The sequence below is a fragment of the Sarcophilus harrisii genome, chromosome 2 (genome assembly GCF_902635505.1).
Source record: "Sarcophilus harrisii chromosome 2, mSarHar1.11, whole genome shotgun sequence".
Classification (NCBI taxonomy): domain Eukaryota; kingdom Metazoa; phylum Chordata; class Mammalia; order Dasyuromorphia; family Dasyuridae; genus Sarcophilus; species Sarcophilus harrisii.
In genome coordinates, this window is record NC_045427.1 from 307970440 (window position 1) to 307988274 (window position 17835).

General features: G+C 37.7%; 1 protein-coding gene across 1 annotated transcript in view; it reads left to right on the plus strand.

Annotated features, from left to right (window-relative positions):
- The first annotated feature begins 3704 nt into the window (after positions 1 to 3704).
- Positions 3705 to 17835, plus strand: part of DPF3 (double PHD fingers 3) — a 330115-nt gene continuing 315984 nt past the window's right edge. Inside the window, exon 1 of the mRNA XM_031952579.1 lies at positions 3705 to 3834. Within this exon, the coding sequence (XP_031808439.1) occupies positions 3803 to 3834 (32 nt within the window). The 5' untranslated portion in view covers positions 3705 to 3802. The remainder of the gene's footprint in view (positions 3835 to 17835) is intronic.

A 17835-nucleotide genomic window follows, 5' to 3' on the forward strand; every position in this document is an offset into this window, starting at 1 on the left:
CATCCTCTTTCTCCTCCTCCCCCTTCCCACCTTAAGAGAGCAAGAAAAACAAAACCTGGAATAATTTAAAAACATCTACAATTAAGCAACTCATCTTCCCACACTGCTCATGTCCAAATAAAATGTGTCTCAATTTATACCATGAATCCATGATCTCTGTTAATCTATCTCTGTTAAGATTTGGATAGCATGTTTCATCATGAGTCCTAGAATTGTGGTTGACCATTTGCATTGATCAGAGTTCCTAAGTCTTTCAAAGTTGTTTCCTTTTACAATATTGTTACTGTTATGTAATTGTTCTGGATCTGCTCAGTTCATTCTTCAGTCTTCATAGAAGTCTAATTAGGTTTCTTTGAAACCATTCCCTCCATTATTTCTTATGGCACAAGAGTATTTCAATGATTTATCAATTCTTCTCCAATTGATATTTCCTCAGTTTCTTAATGGACTTCTTCCATCATTGACTAATGTGCTGCCACGACAAACTTCTAACTTTCAATAGTTAGATTGAAAGGATTTTTGTCCCCCTCCTCCCCAAACATCTCTGGTGGCTTCTACACAAAAGTAAAAATTACTTTTTGGTACTCTTTGAGAATGTTATATCACAGAATGAATTAGAATGATGAGCTAGCCTCTGCTTTTCTTTCCATGGATTTCCTCACTCACTGTGACTGTACAGTTTGGGAAGGTGGGTGGCATTCTGAAATATCTTTGCTCTTCACTGAATAGTTGAAGATCAAAGAGAATGGGATATAGGGTTGATAATGAATAGAACAGACAAACTTACAAAAAGCTTCAGAAACACAGAAGTGTGTTTTAGAGAATTCAAATCAACAGGAAATTGTCTTTAGGCTTAAGAGATACATTCCTTAATTGAAGTTTTGTTAATGGATAATTTACAAAACATCATTTAGTGCTTTCCAATCAAGCTTGCTCCTTTGCTTATCATTTCTTTGATCAGTGAGTTTTAAAAAGGGAATCAAGGGTCACTTTCACTTTCTGTTTTATTATTATTTTTTTATTCTGATGTACTAGTGAAAGTCTGGTAAAGAGCTTATATTCCCAAGACAATCAGGGAAGTACCATGGTGTCATGGAAAAAGCACCAGACTAGAATTCAGGAGACCTGGATTTGAGTCCCAGTTCTGCCAATAATTAAATGTGTAACTTCAGTGAAGTCACTTCTACTTTCTAGATTCATTTTCTTTTCTTTTCTTTTCTTTTTTTTTCTGTAAACTGTAAAGTTTGGTTGAAATGAGCTTTAATATTTCTTCTAACTCAAATAATCTATGATTCCATTAGAATTAAACATCTGTACAGTAAAACTGATGTAAATTAAGAAAAAGTCCACTGAAGGTTTTTCTCTTAACTAATTCCAATTGAATATTCTGGTCATATTTGTATTTAATTTTGTGCAGTTGTAAATGTGCATGTACACACATATTCATAGATACATAAACACAAATACATACATACATACACAAAAGGTCAGACCTACTTGGAGAAACTGGTTATTTTACATGTCAGCCCATCTACAAATTGACAGGCATAACTAATCAAATGTTTATAGAAGCTTACTTCATACTTTAAGAAAACATACCTTCATGAATGAAATGCTAAAATATTAATTGAAAATAGATTATTAAATTAGAAATGTGAGACTCTCTTGTTAATTGCTTTTTAAATTTTGGATTTTTCAATTTAATAAATGTGGTTTAAAAATAGATGTTTATTAAGTCTTGTATCAGATTTTTCTATGCTTGGGCATATTTGATCTTCCATTTTGCATACAGATCAGCCCATTTTCAAATGAATTCATTTCTGCTTATAGGTCTTAATTTACAAACTATATTTACATTTATATTTCCAATTTCTTCTCTGGTACTTAGAATAAAGTGAACTCTTAGTAAATGCCATCTGATTATAATTCACTTTTGGTGCTCCCAGTTAAAGTATTTGTATTTAAACATATCAGATGCCTTATATGGTAAAATTACTAGATATTTTAAGAGGACATAAGAACTACCTGTGAGGATTGAATTTTCTCAATGGGAATATTTTTTATTGTTTTAAAATTATCCATCATCTTTTGCAGGGCAAACAGAAGTTTTCAAAACAGAAGACTGATAAAGGAAGAATTTTTCAGATTTTTATTGAAAATAAAGGAACAGCTTTCTTAATCTTTAACCTGTGGTGAGGTGGGATTATGCACTAACATTGTTCTGAAAGACCCCAATAGTGTGGGAAAAAAACTGATCCAAATTATTAACTAGTTAGAAAGAGAGGATTAGAAGTTTCTAGCTATGCCAAATGCCCTGCTACAATATTTCTCTGTGTATCTGTAATGCTTAGTGTATGCCAGAACTCTACTAGTTGTAGAATCTTTTTAATTGCAATAGAAACATCAAATTTTGAGTGAAAAGAATCCCTACCACAAATTTAAAAAAAAGTAAAAGAAATACATTGCTTCAGTCATTATAGGGCATACTTACTAAGTTAAATAGAATTCTGATCAATCCAGCTCCATTGCTATATACTTGTTTTAGAGTATAATTATATCCTTTGGCAGCTTTCATCTTAGCAGCTTTGGAAGCCTAAAACCATTGAAGAGCCGACTCCCCTTCCCCCCCTCCAGTTTAACCTGTAATAACTAGAGGCAGACACTTTGGATTATTTATTAGAGAATTCTTTTCACCTTCCATCTAAATAGTCATAGGTAAACCCAGGATAGAGCCTTGAGCCACTCCCTGAAAGGGATTCTAGTAACACCCTGTTGGTGTTCCACAACTTCTGCCTTTAAGTTACTCACTTTCCTAGCAATTAGGTAACAAATGCATTTTTTAAAACTTTACTCGGGCTTCCCCCACTTCGAAGCCCCCCCCCCCAAAAAAAAAAAAATCAGAGCACCAGGTTTCAACACTCTGGCTAACCGGAAGAAGTGATCATTTCAGAAGTTTCTTAAGAGAGGTAGGGGACTGACAGAAGGGACGTGTGTGTGTGCATGTGTATGCATGTGTGTGTATGCGCGTGTGTGTGTGTGTAGGGGGGGTGGGATCACGCAGTTTGGCCACTGTGCATTATGTAACCAAAGCACTGGCTGTAGGAGGGAGGAAGACTGACATTGAGAAATTCCAGGGGGAGGGGAGCTGCGGCCCTGGAGTCGTACAGCGCACAGCGCACACTGTTAGCAGTTCCAAGAAACCTAAAGAAGAAGGTGATTGAGATAAAGAGAACAAATTGGGAATAAGAATAATAAAAAATATTTAGAATACAGTGAAGTAGAAAATGTCAGGACACATGTAATTTAGTTCTTTGATGAAATGGCAGACTTCCAATTTTTTTTTTTTTTTTTTTTGCACATGAATAAGGGGGTTTTGCCATTTGGGGGAGCAAAACAAACTGGCAATACAAGATCATTAATGAGAGTGAGTGACTAGTTTTTAAAAAAATTATATTTAAGTATTTTCGCTCATCAGGGCAAAGTCACTATATATTTTTTAAAAGTAGGAAACCAGCCCAAATATTACAATCTTCTGTCCGTCTTCACATTCCCAGCCCCAAAAGAGCTCCTGGAATGGTACTGCCCCTTTAAGACCTGCTCTTTCCAGCTCTACAAAAGGGAGTGACCTCTGGGCTTTGACAGCTCCCCTAATAACTACCATCGCTCAGTCTCCACCCACTTGGCGACACTCTTCTCCAATTGGTCAGCGGGCCGGTATCCCGCTCCCTGATTGGCCATCCGCTTCCCCTGAGCAAACCTTTAGAACTCTGAGACAGACAATATTCTGTTACATTGTAGCAAAATGGCGACTGTCATTCACAACCCCCTGAAAGCGTAAGTAAGACTAAAAAATGTACATATTCCGCGTGGTTTCAATATGAAAAAAAGGGCGCCTTTCTCGGTGCGGATCGCAGGCAATGCACAGCGTCTCCAGGCTCCTCCCAGCCTTCGCATTCTCTCTTTTCTTTCAGATTCTTCTTTTTTCCCCCCTCCCAACCCGCAGAAATGTCAGGAGATGCAATTAACAAGAAGAAAATTGTTACATTTGTGTTCTGCTTAATTGGTGGAAGGAGAGAGAGAAGGGAGCAGCTGGGGGACACTGGCACCCGAGCGCTGGGAAGCTCCGGGGATTGTAAAGAGCTCGGGGACCGGCAAGATTCTGAGCTCTGCTAGCCCCACGGGGTGGCGAGTTGGGGGACATGGGGCGGTTGGAACTGGGGGTGTGTGGATGTGTGCGGAGAACGGCATGGAGAATGTTTTAAATTGCACTTGAAGAAGTCGAGCGCACCCGTATCCAATGACAGGTTTTTCCTCTGCTGCTTCAGCCAAGCACGGAGATCTGGACACCGGGCTCCTAGGGAGTTTGCAGTGCTTTTCTGATCATACTCTGGAGGGTTCGTTCTCTCCCGCCCCCAATTCATTTTTGTACAAACCTTCCGGAGTTTGGAGTGACTTCTTCGAGGGAAGCAATCTGTCCTCAGTGATTGCGGGTCCAGGTGGCTGCCTCGGGGCTTTCCTGACAGGGCAGCTCTGGGAGCGTTTCCTTAGCGCTTTTTCATTGGTAGTGGTGTGGCGTGGTGTGTGTGTGTGTGTGTGTGTGTGTGTGTGTGTGTGTGTGTGTGTGTGTGTAGTGCGTGTGTATGTGTCGAACATAGTAAATTAATTACTCAGATTAACCTGTGGTTGATTTCGAGGAAGGAAAGAGCTGCTGTTCTTATGAATGATTTTTTTTTTGGGGGGGGGAAGAGATGGGTAATAAATAGACAGTGGAGGAGGAGACAAGATTTGTGTTTCCTCGCTCGAATAGGCAGCTTTTACTTCGAGCCAGAGCGAGGGGGCAGGTGCCTCTAGATGATGCCGAAAGACTTTGAGCGAGCGCCCAGATCCGGGACAGAGGGAGGGCTAGGGGAGGGCACGCAAGGGCCAGTCTTCCATCTAGATCGAGTTTCTTCCTTCCTTCCTTCCTTGCTTGCTTCTTTCCTTCGCTCTTTCCAGTTCAGGGTGCCGTTAAGCTGTCAGACTGTGAAGGGGGCAGAGTCTGGGGGTGTCTTCAGGAGAGAAGCGTACTGCTGCAAAGGGAGTGTGAGTGGGAGAGGAGTGATGATCCCTCTGAATTCGCACGATCGAGGAGATCCCCTAGACTCTGCTTACTTCCCCAGGATCTTCTAGTTAGGTCGAGTGGGTGACGGACTTTCCAGAGATCTGTAGTAGGCAGTGACCTGCATTCTTTCAACTCCTCGCTGCTCAGGCTGCCTCCCTCTCCTCTCGAGTTGGAAACGACTCAGAGACGAAGGCTTTCTGGGGATCCGGTGGTGGCAGAGGCTGATACTGCCTTGGTGTCCACCCTTTGTCGCACCCCCGCTCCTCTGGGCTATCATAGCGGCAATAAAGGAGCTCTTGAAGGAGAGCTTTTATTGGGGAAGAGGGAGAACGAAGGGAAGGTGACATACTGATTTCACCTTTTCTTATATCGACAAAAACCAGAAAAAAAAAAAGGGGGGGGGGAAAGCGTAGACTTGAATTTTCCAAGCCTCGGAGTAAAATAGATATAGACAGATAGATAGACCTTTTAAAAAAGAGACAGTGAAGAGGACATCGGAAGTCTGGGTTTTTAAGACGGTTATTCCCGAGTCTCTTCTTCAGGATCTTGCATAGGTTCTACTTTACTACCACAGGGTTTCGCCCAATAAATAAAATGTTTTATGATAGCATAAATGGGTGTAACTTCTCCGTGTCTTCTCTTTCCCTCCCTTGTTCAATCAGTCAGTTTCAACTGCATTAAGCAGCTGATTTTCCGTTCCCCTATTTCCAGTCCAAATTACAAGGAAATGGGAATACCACCCCATAGAAACTTAAGTTGACTGAATCTATTGGGAAAGATGCGTACTGATGTGTAGGGAAGCTTACACGAATTTCTACCGTCACCCTCTCTCTTCCACTATTTCTTTGGACTCTAGGAGTAATGTGTCTATGAGGGGAGGAGTTAAGAGGGAAAAAACCTGGAAGGGGATGGCTGAATATCGCCTCTGTTCAGTAGGATTAATTCAACATCATTATATTTGGACTTTGTATAATTGTGAGCAGTTGCAAAGGTGATGTCTTTGTAAATTTATAACTCTGACTCTACGTGCATACACGCCGAGGCGCGCGTACAGAAACGCGCACCTCCCCCCTCCCTTTGCTTTTTCTTGATGGGAGTTAAGGAGTAATTTCTAATTAGCCCCTCCTTTCTAAATCCCAACCCCTTTCCCTAGGGGTGAGAGGGGGAGGAAACAATACCTATGCAAGGAGAAGCTTCTCTGCACTTGACGTCTTTTAAACTACTAATGTAGTAGAAGAAACAGGGTTGTTACTGGCAGCCTGACACCATCTGCCTCTTCCTCCTCCTTAACTTGTTTAATAAAACATCTTATATATTTCATTTGTTCTTAAAAGTTGCTGATCAAGAAACAATACACACATGGATAAATTATGCATGGGATAAATTAGAACAAAAGCTGTAAGACATATAATGCGGATGGGGATGATGGGGGAGGAAAGGGGAATGGTGGAGGGAGGAGGGATAGGGCGGGAGAGGGGGTGGGAGAAGAATGATTCCGAGCGCGATGTTTTTATCCTCATGTGTCCTTCCTGACAATGAAACAGAGCCGAACGACATTAGCATTTCCTCTGTCTGCGTTTTGATTATCTCCCCCCACCTCTCTCTCTCAAAAAGAAAGAGGGAAAGAAGGGGGGGCACAGACGCCCCCTATAGAAACTGGCCACACAAAGGTTTTGCTCTGCGATTGGGGTGGTGGGGGTGGCGATGGATAAAGTGATAACTCTGCCGGGAGAAACTAGCTCAGATTTCAAGCAACATCTCTGTTGGACTCTGTCATGTATATAGATCATTTTTAAACTGGCTTTGTCCATGTGGGATATGCATATGAGACTTGCAGGTAATAGGACTCAAATTGATTGCAAATTTTATATCTCCTTGCCTCCTTTTTGATCTCTCAACTTCCTTTCTTATTACTTCTTATTGCACCCCTTACCTTCTTTGAAGTCGAGCAGTCTGCATTCAATCTGTGTGGTTGCCTTTAACATCTTTGGGGCTTCTAGGGACAGAAATGGGTTTTCTGATCAGATCACAAAAGAGGAAGCAGCAGGTATTCCAACAACTGCATTTTGCCACATCTGGGCAAAGTAGAATTTAAAAGCATTGATAGGTGCTTGTAGTAATCTAGGTCTATTCCACATTATCAATTATATTGTCTGAGTTTGATGTATGGATTTCACAGTCAACACATACACAAGCACATTAAGAGTTATGTGGTAAAACTTTTATGATACACATTCTCAGAAAATATCAATCAGATGAGCCAATATTGTATAGAAGATAATTATGTATTGGATTCTAATGTATTACTATTTGTCAATAGAATCTTAATGCACTTAATATAATTAAAATCTTAAAATACAGTTGAAAAATGTAATTCAGAAATCCAGGTTGATATTCCTATATTCAGAACAATCACTTCAGTTACTTTTTTCCTTCCTTCCTTCTTTCCTTCTTTCCTTCCTTCCTCCTTTCCTTCCTCCCTTTCTCCTTTCCTTCCTCCCTTCCTTCTTTCCTTCCTTCCTTCCTCCCTCCCTTCTTTCCTTCTTCTCTCCCTCTTTCCCTCCCTTTTTTTCTCCCTCCTTCCTCCCTCCCTCCTTCCCTCTCTCTCTCTCTCTCTCTCTCTCTCCTAAGTTGTTAAAACAGCAATAGAAGCTAAATGGGATATCTGAATCTCTTTGTCAGATATTAATATTTTTCACTATCATATCAATTGAGATGCAGATTGGGTAATGAATAGAGTATGTATGGAACATGTAGTCAAGAAGACCTGTGTTCAAATTATAACTAGTTTTGGAAACATGGTCCAGTTAATCTCTTTGAGCTTCAGACAAATCTCTAAAACTTTTTTTTTTTGAACTCAGATCCTTTTGACTTCAGGACCGGTGCTCTATCCATTGTGCTATCTAGCTGCCCCTCTCTAAAACTTTTAATGTTATAGATGGGTTGCCATCTGCCCTCCACTAATGAAGTGACAGGTTTTTGATATATGTAAAAATTAATCATTCATTACTTTAATATCTCAGTGCCTCAAGGATTTGTGATTTAATTAGTGTGGGTATAATACACTTTCCTCCTTCCCATCTAATGTAGATCATAACCATTCTATGCCTTAGTAGACTGTTTCATGAGTTGTTACCCAACCCAGATCAGTTCCTTGGTGACCAATCTTTTATTCTCTAAACTTAAATAAATCAGTCATCAGCGGACAGACAGAGTCTCTTCCGGGCTGTTACTCAAAGCCTTTCCAGTTTAGTAGAACCTTCCAGAACTTGTTCTATGCTGGCATAACTTTGGAAAGCCTAGGGTCACTTTCATGCCATGGTTAGATATCAGAATGGTTCCATAATAGAAGAATAATTTGTTATTGAAAAAGTATTTTGCAACAAAGAATACTTTGTCTTAAAGTAGTTATCAATAAAGTACTGAATTAGTAGACCATGGAGACCCTGTAATTATGAACATCAACTAAAGATCTATTCTGATGATGGTATGTATGTGGTCTTGGATTCGTAAAAGTTATGCTAGTAAATTGCAAACACTAATAGATCCTATCAGGTGAAAAGATTGGACTGTATGTAACAATGAACTATATATTCTTGTCACCTGAAAATAAATCTAGCTAAGTTTAATAATAACTAGCATGTATACAGGGATTGCAAAGTGCTTTATAAATATTATTGCATTTTTATCTTCATAACAATTCTGGGAAGTAAGTGTTATTATTATCTCCATTTTATGAATGGGGACACTTAGGCAGACATGTGGATGAAGTGAGATTTTTTAGAGTCACACAATTATCAAGTGTCTAAGACTGGATTTGAACTCGGGTCTTCCTGTTTTTAGATCAGGTATTCAATCCATTGTGCAACCATTACCAGAAAGGATTGCCAGATTTATGTTACTTTGAATAAATGAAAAAAAACCATTAATAAGTATTTACAATCTACAAAGCATTATGCTATATGCTGGGGATGTAAATAGAAAGGTGACAGTCCCTGTTTTCAAAGAGCTCATATTCTGATGGGGGAAATAATCTACAGAAAAGATTTCCATAGAAAGTCAGATGGAAAGAGCTCATAGTTCTTACAATGCAAAAATCTGCTTTAATGCCATTTCCATTGATATCATTCTGATTACTACTTGGATAGAAGGTAAAGGGAATTTGCTAATGAAACTCATGTTTGTTTGATATGATCAAGGACCTTGATAGGGAAAACTTACTTTTTGCTTAATAGTAAGAGGATGTTGTACCTGCACAGTCAGTTGTCAGGAAGCCTCTCTACAAGAATTATTCCTTTGGACAGTGGTTTTAGGAACTTGAGTAGAAGCAGGGTTCTGGGGAAAGGGACCCATCATTTTCAGAATTCTTGGGCTTTATTGGCTATTGGTGACAGATGATTGGCAGGTGGCAGTGGTGATAGAGACAGTGGTTCCTCCTGCCTCTTTTTTTTTTTAAACAAGGATTGCTCCATTCTTTGATATCTATAGCTATCAGGTTTGAGGTGAGTCTGATTGGGTTGGGGACAGAACTGGCTTGTCTTACTCCACCCCCTAATCCCGCTTACAATTCTTTGTATACACCAAAAGATTGAGCCAGCACAGAATAGGGGGAAGGGCCATTTTCCAAGCATATGCTAATAGAGCATTGTCCAATTGGTAATTAGCCTTAAGTGCTTGGTTGTCTGATTCCAGTGCATCAACTCAGAGTTTTAGCCCTTTACACAAGTTCATCACAGCTGATCATCACATATCTTTTTGTTACTGTGTACAATGTTCTCCTGGTTCTGCTTACTTCACTCTGTATCACTTCATGTAAATTTTTCCAAGCTTTTCTGAAATCAGCTTGCTCATCATTTCTTATAGAAAAATAATATTCCATTACATTTATATCAGAACTGACATTCTTAAGACTCTTGATCTCAGGACCTTAGACTGACACAACCAGTATGTGAAGGGAGATGGCAATGGTGATTTGACCCCATTTGGCACATGTTGCTTCCTTATGGTATCTTGCTGCTTCAATTAGTTTGCATTTTCTGCCCATCATTGGTCATAGAATCTCATGAAACTACTAAGGCATGGAGGAACTGTGAGATACATTGGTGGAAGATGTGCCTATGTTGACAAAATCATATATTCTTCAATTATTGAGGCAAATGATAGAACTAGGGCCTAGACTTGCAATTTCACTAGTATAGAGACTTCTTGGGTAAGGAAATGGTTGGTATTAATTTAATATGACACTTTCTCTGCAATTTATCATTTTACAGAATTGCCTAGAACATTGAGAAATTAAGTGATTCACTTAAGTCACATGGCTCATATGTGTTAGAGACAAGCTTTGAACCTAGAGTCTTCCTGTAATTCCAATCTAGTTCTTCATCCATTATGCACACTGTTCTTATATTGAATAAGTATAACTTGTATAAGTACTTTATATACTTATGATTCAGTCTTCCCAGAGGGGTCCTCTTTCCCCAGAGAGATAATAGAATAGCTACAATAATGATGAATCCATAAATGCAGCTTCTGACACCAAAGGAATTCTAGCAATCTATGAATTCTTTTTTACATATATATCCACACACATATATACACACATATAATAATATTTTATTAATGTGTTTTGTATTTACATCACCCTTTTCCCTTCCAGATTGATCATTTCATTGTGACAAAGAGAGATGGTTTTTATTTATTTATTTTTGATGATGCAATTGGGGCAAATGACTTGCCTAGAGTCATACAGCTATTACGTGTCAAGTGTCTGAAAGTGGATTTGAACTCAGGTTCTCCTGACTCCAGAGCCAATGCTTTCTCCATTGTGTCATCTAGTTGCTCCATCATTGTGACAAAGAAAAATAATAAAGCCCCCCAAAATCAGATAAAGTGACATCTAAATAATGATCTGGGACCCCCTCATTTTCTCTTAAAATTAAAGTTTTTAATTTTCTTCAATGATCTTCTCATTTATGTTGTTGTAATTCTTTTATTTATCATCTTCTTGGTTCTGTTAATTTTGTTCTGTATCAATTCATGTAAATTTTTCTATATTTTTCACATTCCTCATGTTCATCAATATTGAATGTTTTATGTTTTTCACTAATGTTCCATTGCATTTATATACTATAATTTTATCAGGCATTTTCCTGTAGTTTACACATTTAGTGTTTCCAAAAGATGCATGCTGATTGGAGCATTTGAAGAAATTGCTTCTCCTTTTCTTAAGTAAAAAGAATGGGTACAAATGTTGAGATCACATTGCAATCCTAGAAAGGATGGTGATTACCATGCAGTAACATGCTTTTTTTGCTCTCACACCACACCTGGCTGAGACTTGAGTCACCTGGCAAAGCTAGTTAGCACATGTATCCCCATATTACAGTCAAAGAAACTGAGGCAGACAGATGTTAATTGACTTGTTTAGATAAAAAACTAGTTAGTCTTTCTGGCTTTAGGCTCAGCATTCTATCCCCTAACTAACTGCCAGAGTGGGTCTGTGTTTCTGTTACTTGGGATCTAAAATTTAGGTTTTATTCAAGTTTTTTAAAAAATCTGTTTCTAAGAATCTTGTAAATATTTCAGTTTTATTGATGGGGAAATTGAGGCTGAGGGGAGGAAATTTAATTGGCCAAGGTTAAACAGCAGGCCATTTTTATAGTTAGGTCTCTAATGTACATATTTTTACATATTCTAAGGTCATTTTATTCACGTGGACAGTATCTAATTATCAGCACTAGAAATTAAAGGTTTTATTTTTTCCACACCCATTCCATTTTTAATTTAGATTGTACACATAAGCCAACATTTGAATTTCTTTAAAAAGGATACAGCAATTTAACTTATATTTTAACATATTTAACATGTATTGATCAACCTGCCATCTAGGGGAAGGGATGGGGGGAAGGAGGGAAAAAGTTGGAACAAAAGGATTTGCAACTGTCAGTGCTGAAAAATTATCTATGCATATATCTTGTAAATAAAAAGTATAATAAAAAAAATTTTAAAAAAGTGTACAGCATTAAATCTACCAGTACTGAGTCAGAAAAATAGTCTCAGATCTTTAAAAACCCACCTCCTTTTCCTTTGAGTGCTTTATTTCCCCAATAGTAGCAGTTTTATTAAAGTCATCTAAGTCTTCAAGACTTATAAGTTCTTCAAAACAGATTTTTTTAAAAAAAGATAACGCTTTAATTTTTAAAATTCCTACTGTACCCTATGTTTTTAATGGACTTCTTTCCATCTTTATCTCCATCTATTGAAATCCCTTTCTTTCTTCAAGGTCCAGGTTAGCTGCTATCTTCTCCATGAGATTTTCCCTAACAGCACTACCCTCTCCCAAAGGAAAGTGATCTCTCTCTCTCTCCTCATATTTCTCACAGAATTTTGACTGACCCTCTCCTTTTTATTTAACTAACACTTCATATGCTCACAAGATCCCCTTTGTAACAGAATTATAGATTTCTGGAAGGCACCTTAGAAGTCATAAACTATAGCTCTTTCAATTTATAGAGAAGGAAACTGAAGCAAAGACAGGTTAAGTAATTTAAGTAAGTCCAGTCTCATATAACTAGTAGTGTTTTTGCCTCTTTTTACATTGTAAAGCTCTGGAGGGTAGAGTCTGTGTTGTGTCTATTTTTGTACAGAAGGTGTTCCTAGAAAGAGTCTGGTCCAGAACTTCCTAGATCCAGTATCTTTTAAAGAAATGCTAATTTTCCTTAAAAAGATTAGCTTTTTTATTAACTGAGAACTCTCTTGTCTTTGACTCCTCCCCTTCCCCCTTTAATCTCAAAGTAAGAATGATTGATTTGTAGCCAATAAGAAATGGGCTACTTGGATTTATGCTTTAGAATTGATATTTAAAAGGAGAGTTGAATAGGAAGAGAAGGGGTAGAAGCTAAACCTAGGGGAGCAATGTTATACGTGGACATTTAAATTTAGATCCCAAGAGGAAAAGGAAGACTATATATCTCTGAGGTGTCTTTAAGATAGCATATACACTCAGTGATGTCAGTATATGATGGCAGAAGTATAATGACCAAGACTTTTTAGATCAAACCAGGGACATTATGAATAGGAGCAGCAGTGGAGGAATGATAAAGAGTACTTGAACTTGAATTCAGTTAAATAGACCAGCAGAGGAATTATTGGATTAAGCAGGATTTGGTGCTGAGAAGCAACAAAGAACAGAATTATAGTGAGAGGGAACAAAGTTAGACCTTGGATGGTGCAGGTAAAGGAAAGGGGTTGGTTCTCTAGCAACTCTGACTACTTTTTCCTTTGAGGGCATACCTTTAACCTCAAGAAACTATTATAAATCTAAATGAATTTATATATCCATTGGAGAGGAGGTGATCACCCTGAGGGTATGTTTCTTGATTTCTAGCAACATTGTTTTCTCTTTGGTGGTAGTGGCAATGGTGGGGATCCTCAATCCATGAAAATATTATAAAGCTGGAGGTCTTTATAGGTCCCTAGTGGGTTAGTGGGAACTCACAGGAGAGGGAAGAAGAATTGTCTTAATTGATTATGGGCTTAAATATATATTTTTTGCATGTTTTTGGTTGGGCTATATTTAGTGTCCTATTAGCCTGAGTGCTTGCACTGGAGCTAAGAACCTTTTCCTTTTGTTGTGAAGACGTAAACATGAGTCAAATTCTGATATGTCTGGTAGAAACTCTGGATTGGGGCAAAATAAGGCATATTATGATGGTCCCCAAAGAAATCTTGCATGGGAACATAAGGCAAAAACAGGATTTTTGGGGGAGCAAGAATCAAGATTGATCCTGGTCCACAGAAGCATTGGTTCTGATCATATTTATATTTGTAGAATGAGAATAGTACCTTACACAATTTTAAAGAAATAAACTCTACCTTTCCTGCTGTTAACCAGCTTAAGCATCAGTTAGCATGGTATAGTCATAAGAACACTGCATTGGGAATCAGATCTTGGTTCACATTTTAGCTATATCACTTAAATAGCCTTGTGAGCATCCAAACTCAAATTTCTTTTTCTGTGAAATGGGAGATTTGGAATAGATGACTTCTTAGGTGTTTCTAGCTTTGAAATTTTATTCACACTAAATTCACACTATTCACTAAATTCAATCACACTAAAGGTTAAAGACAAGAGATTCTAGTTTTGTATCTCTACCTAGCTCTTTCTGTTAAGTCTGTCTTAACAAGTGGAGTTACTTACTGCGGAAATCTATATTTTGGGCTAAGGTTTGCCTGATGTTCCTTGACAAGTCTTGAAGGACAATGGTTTTTGGTCATCTCTAACAATAGCTTTCAGATTTTTTCACTTTTCTTCAAAGTGGCAAAGAGTCATAGATTTATATTTCAAACAAAACTTAGCGATTTAGTCCATTCTTTATGAAAGCTAGGAAAACTGAGATCAAGAAAAATAAAATGACTTTTCAAAGTGATACAAATTTACACCAGTTTTTCTGAGTAAATTATCCAGCCCTCTTTCATTATACTATATTGCCTCTTGAAATTCAGTTCAATAAATATTTATTGGGTGACTGCTATGTACAAGGCACCATACCGTTTTTGGTCTGGTGGGGAACAAGGAACAACTTAATTATCATTTCCTTTCTCCTTGCTTACTGTGGGGGAAAAATTATAATTACTCAAACTTCCTCAGCCTTATCAGAATTAGTGAGAACCTGAAGAATGTTTTTGTTTTTGATGAGTCTTTTAAATTCAGGACAGCTGTTGATGCAGTATATAGAGTGAATGACTAGCAGTCAGAGAGAACTGAGTTTAGCTCTTATCTCCAACACTTAATAGATTTCCCACAGCCAGCAAGTCATTTCATTTCAACCTTAGTTTTCTTATCTGTAAAATAAGAATAATGAATCATATCTTTTTAATGTTAGTATGAGTATCAAATGACACATTTATTTACATATGTGTAGACACATATATTAGATTTGCAAACACTTTAAAGTTTGCAAAGCACTCTATAGATATAGATACACATATACATGTATCTATATGTCTGTAGATGTATAGAGTGCTTTACACTATTATTTATTATTAATTCATGACAGAAATAAAAATAGAAGCATTATAATATAATAAAGATGAATACTATGTTAAACCAGGATAAAGACTACTTGGAGGGTCCTTGTAGACCATATTGAAAGTATGGGTTGTACTTTCAGGACGACTAAAAAACATAATACACTAAAGATCTTTGGATAAACAGAAAACCTGCCTTCAAATTTCAGCTCTTCTACTCTTAGTACCTGTGTGTCCTTGGGCATTTGCTTTTTTACTTCTTTTGGCTTCAGTTTCCTTATCTGTAAGATTAGAGTGCTGAATTAGATGATCTATAAGGTCTATTCTGATTCAAAATTCCTATGATCGTGGACTATAAAATCATGAATAAAGATGAAATCCTTTCTGAACCTTTTCTTCATATCAATGCAAAAAAATGATCTAGGAACAAGGAAGGAAACAATGTCAAGTGGATTGGGTGACAAAGGAATTTCTGTACCTATCATCATCATGGGGCATTATATTACTTCCCTATCTGAAAAGTAACTTCTGGGGCTTTGGAATGTTTTAAGAATGACTTGAAAACAGAAATATAGCCAATGTTGTAAGTTTCTGGCCAAGAAATACCACAACCTTTGAAAAAAATTCTGCCCTGTTTAAAAAAAAATTTTTGATTCAATGTTAATGAGTGATACTACATTATTTTATGTAGTTCTTTAAATTTTTAAAAGAATTTACATATATTAGCTCCTTTAAACCTGCTAATTAAGCACTTACTATCGGTGCATTGTGTTGGGCATTGGGCTTGTCATGATCCATGCATGAAATTTCACAAAGAAAAGAAGAAAGTGTGCTAAAGAAGAAATCCTATATGGTCTGAGACTGTGAAGAAGCTCTTTTTTTTTTTTTAAACATTTAAGAGACTGTTAAAAATGCTGACTTTTATGTGATAAGAGTTTTTATTTGGTTGCATGAGTGACGACTTAGGTATGATTAGATGTAATATTTCTCATTTGTCCAGTTACAAGTGTCTGGCTACAGTCTGTCAAACCCTATGGATGGATAGAGCTAGGCTTCATAAAGCTTTCATTGAAAAAACATTCCTGGAGTCTGTTGTATGCATCTGGATTTTACAAAGAATATTTAGGATTAGATCATAGGTGTATGATGGGAAGAACAGGACATATTGAACTGCAAGTAGTTTCTTGGTTGCATGTTTGATGATGGCAGCAGGTTGTATGTTCATGTGGAACACTGGGTCTAAGGAAGACAGACTGTGTAGGGGTATGTTTGGAGGGTAGGAGGAGCATGGAGACTAGGTTTAGCAATCCAATAATGGAGGTTCAAATAGCCACTAACCAGTTCCAGAGAAGACAACTGAATGTTAATAAGGGGCACATCAATCACTTATCTCAGTTTTGATCCCTGGTAGACAGTAATTGGAGGACCATATCTAATCTCCTAGGCATGACCAATGAAACTTACACCTTTCCCCTCCAAAAACCCCAACAAAACAAAAAACAACTAACTCTTTCCTCCTTGAAATCCAGTGACTGTGGTATTCTCAGATTGCTTAGAAGTAGCCATTTGTTGGTGGTGGTGCTTTTTTTTTGGAGGGGTGGGGAGAGATGGGTCTATCTTGCAAATCTGCCCTGTGTAATTTACTGTAGTTGGCAGCTAGTAGGGAGGAAAGATGGGAAGGAGTAGTTGCAATTTCAAAGCTTTCTTCCATAGAAAGAAACCAACTGGAACAGCGTCCATAGCTCACTTTCCACATTCTTTTCCTATATCTTTCTCAGTAACTTTTCCTTGATTACAAATAAGGAAGATATTGTATTTTCATTATAATTAGAAGCTTGGGTTCCAGTCCCAGCTCTGCCACTTGAGTTTCCTTATCAATAAATGAGGCTATAGATAGATAATCTACAAGGGTCCTTTCAGTACTCAAGGTCTACAATTCTGTATATGGAAAGTGAAATTGTTTCTTCTTCATACTTGAAGACCAATAACATCATGATGTTGGGGGCAAGGTACACTGTGTTCTACTGTGACTGATCAGTCTAAAGTGAACTTGGAAAGCTCTACTATAGGTTGGGCCCAAATAGTCCTTTTGAACATGGAAGATGGATCTGTCTTTAAATTTGAGCATCTTATGTTTCCTTTGTGCTACTGTGATTCTGCTTTGCTCAAAGTGCCTTTTTGATATGGCCATGTTTTATTGGGTGATTCTTTGCCAGACTATCTCATATTGATACTAAAGTTCTTCAGAGAGTTCTTGAGAATGTCCTTTTGTTTTTTCTTCTGCCCTCCATGTGAACATTTGCCTTGTTCAAGTTCTCCTTAAAATTTTTTAGGTATTTGTGTTTGACATTAGGGTTATGTGATCAGCCCATTAGAGTTACCCTCTTTGCAGTAGAGTTTGAATGTTTGATAGTTTAGCTCATGAGGGTATCTGATACCTTATCTTGCCAGATAATCTTAAAGAATCTTCCTAACACAACTCAAACAGAAGTAGTTCTATTTTCTGGCATGGCACTGGTAAACTGTCTAGTTTGAACAGGCATATAACAATGAAGTCAGCACAGTGCTTGTAGACCTTCAGTTTGCTGTGCAGTGTAATGCCTTTTTCCTACACTTTTTAAAAGAGGAAACAGAGGCAGTCTGCTGAATTGCAGTCACTCATTTGAGGTTTTGTTGTAAGATAGAGGTAATAGTAAGGTGGTGCA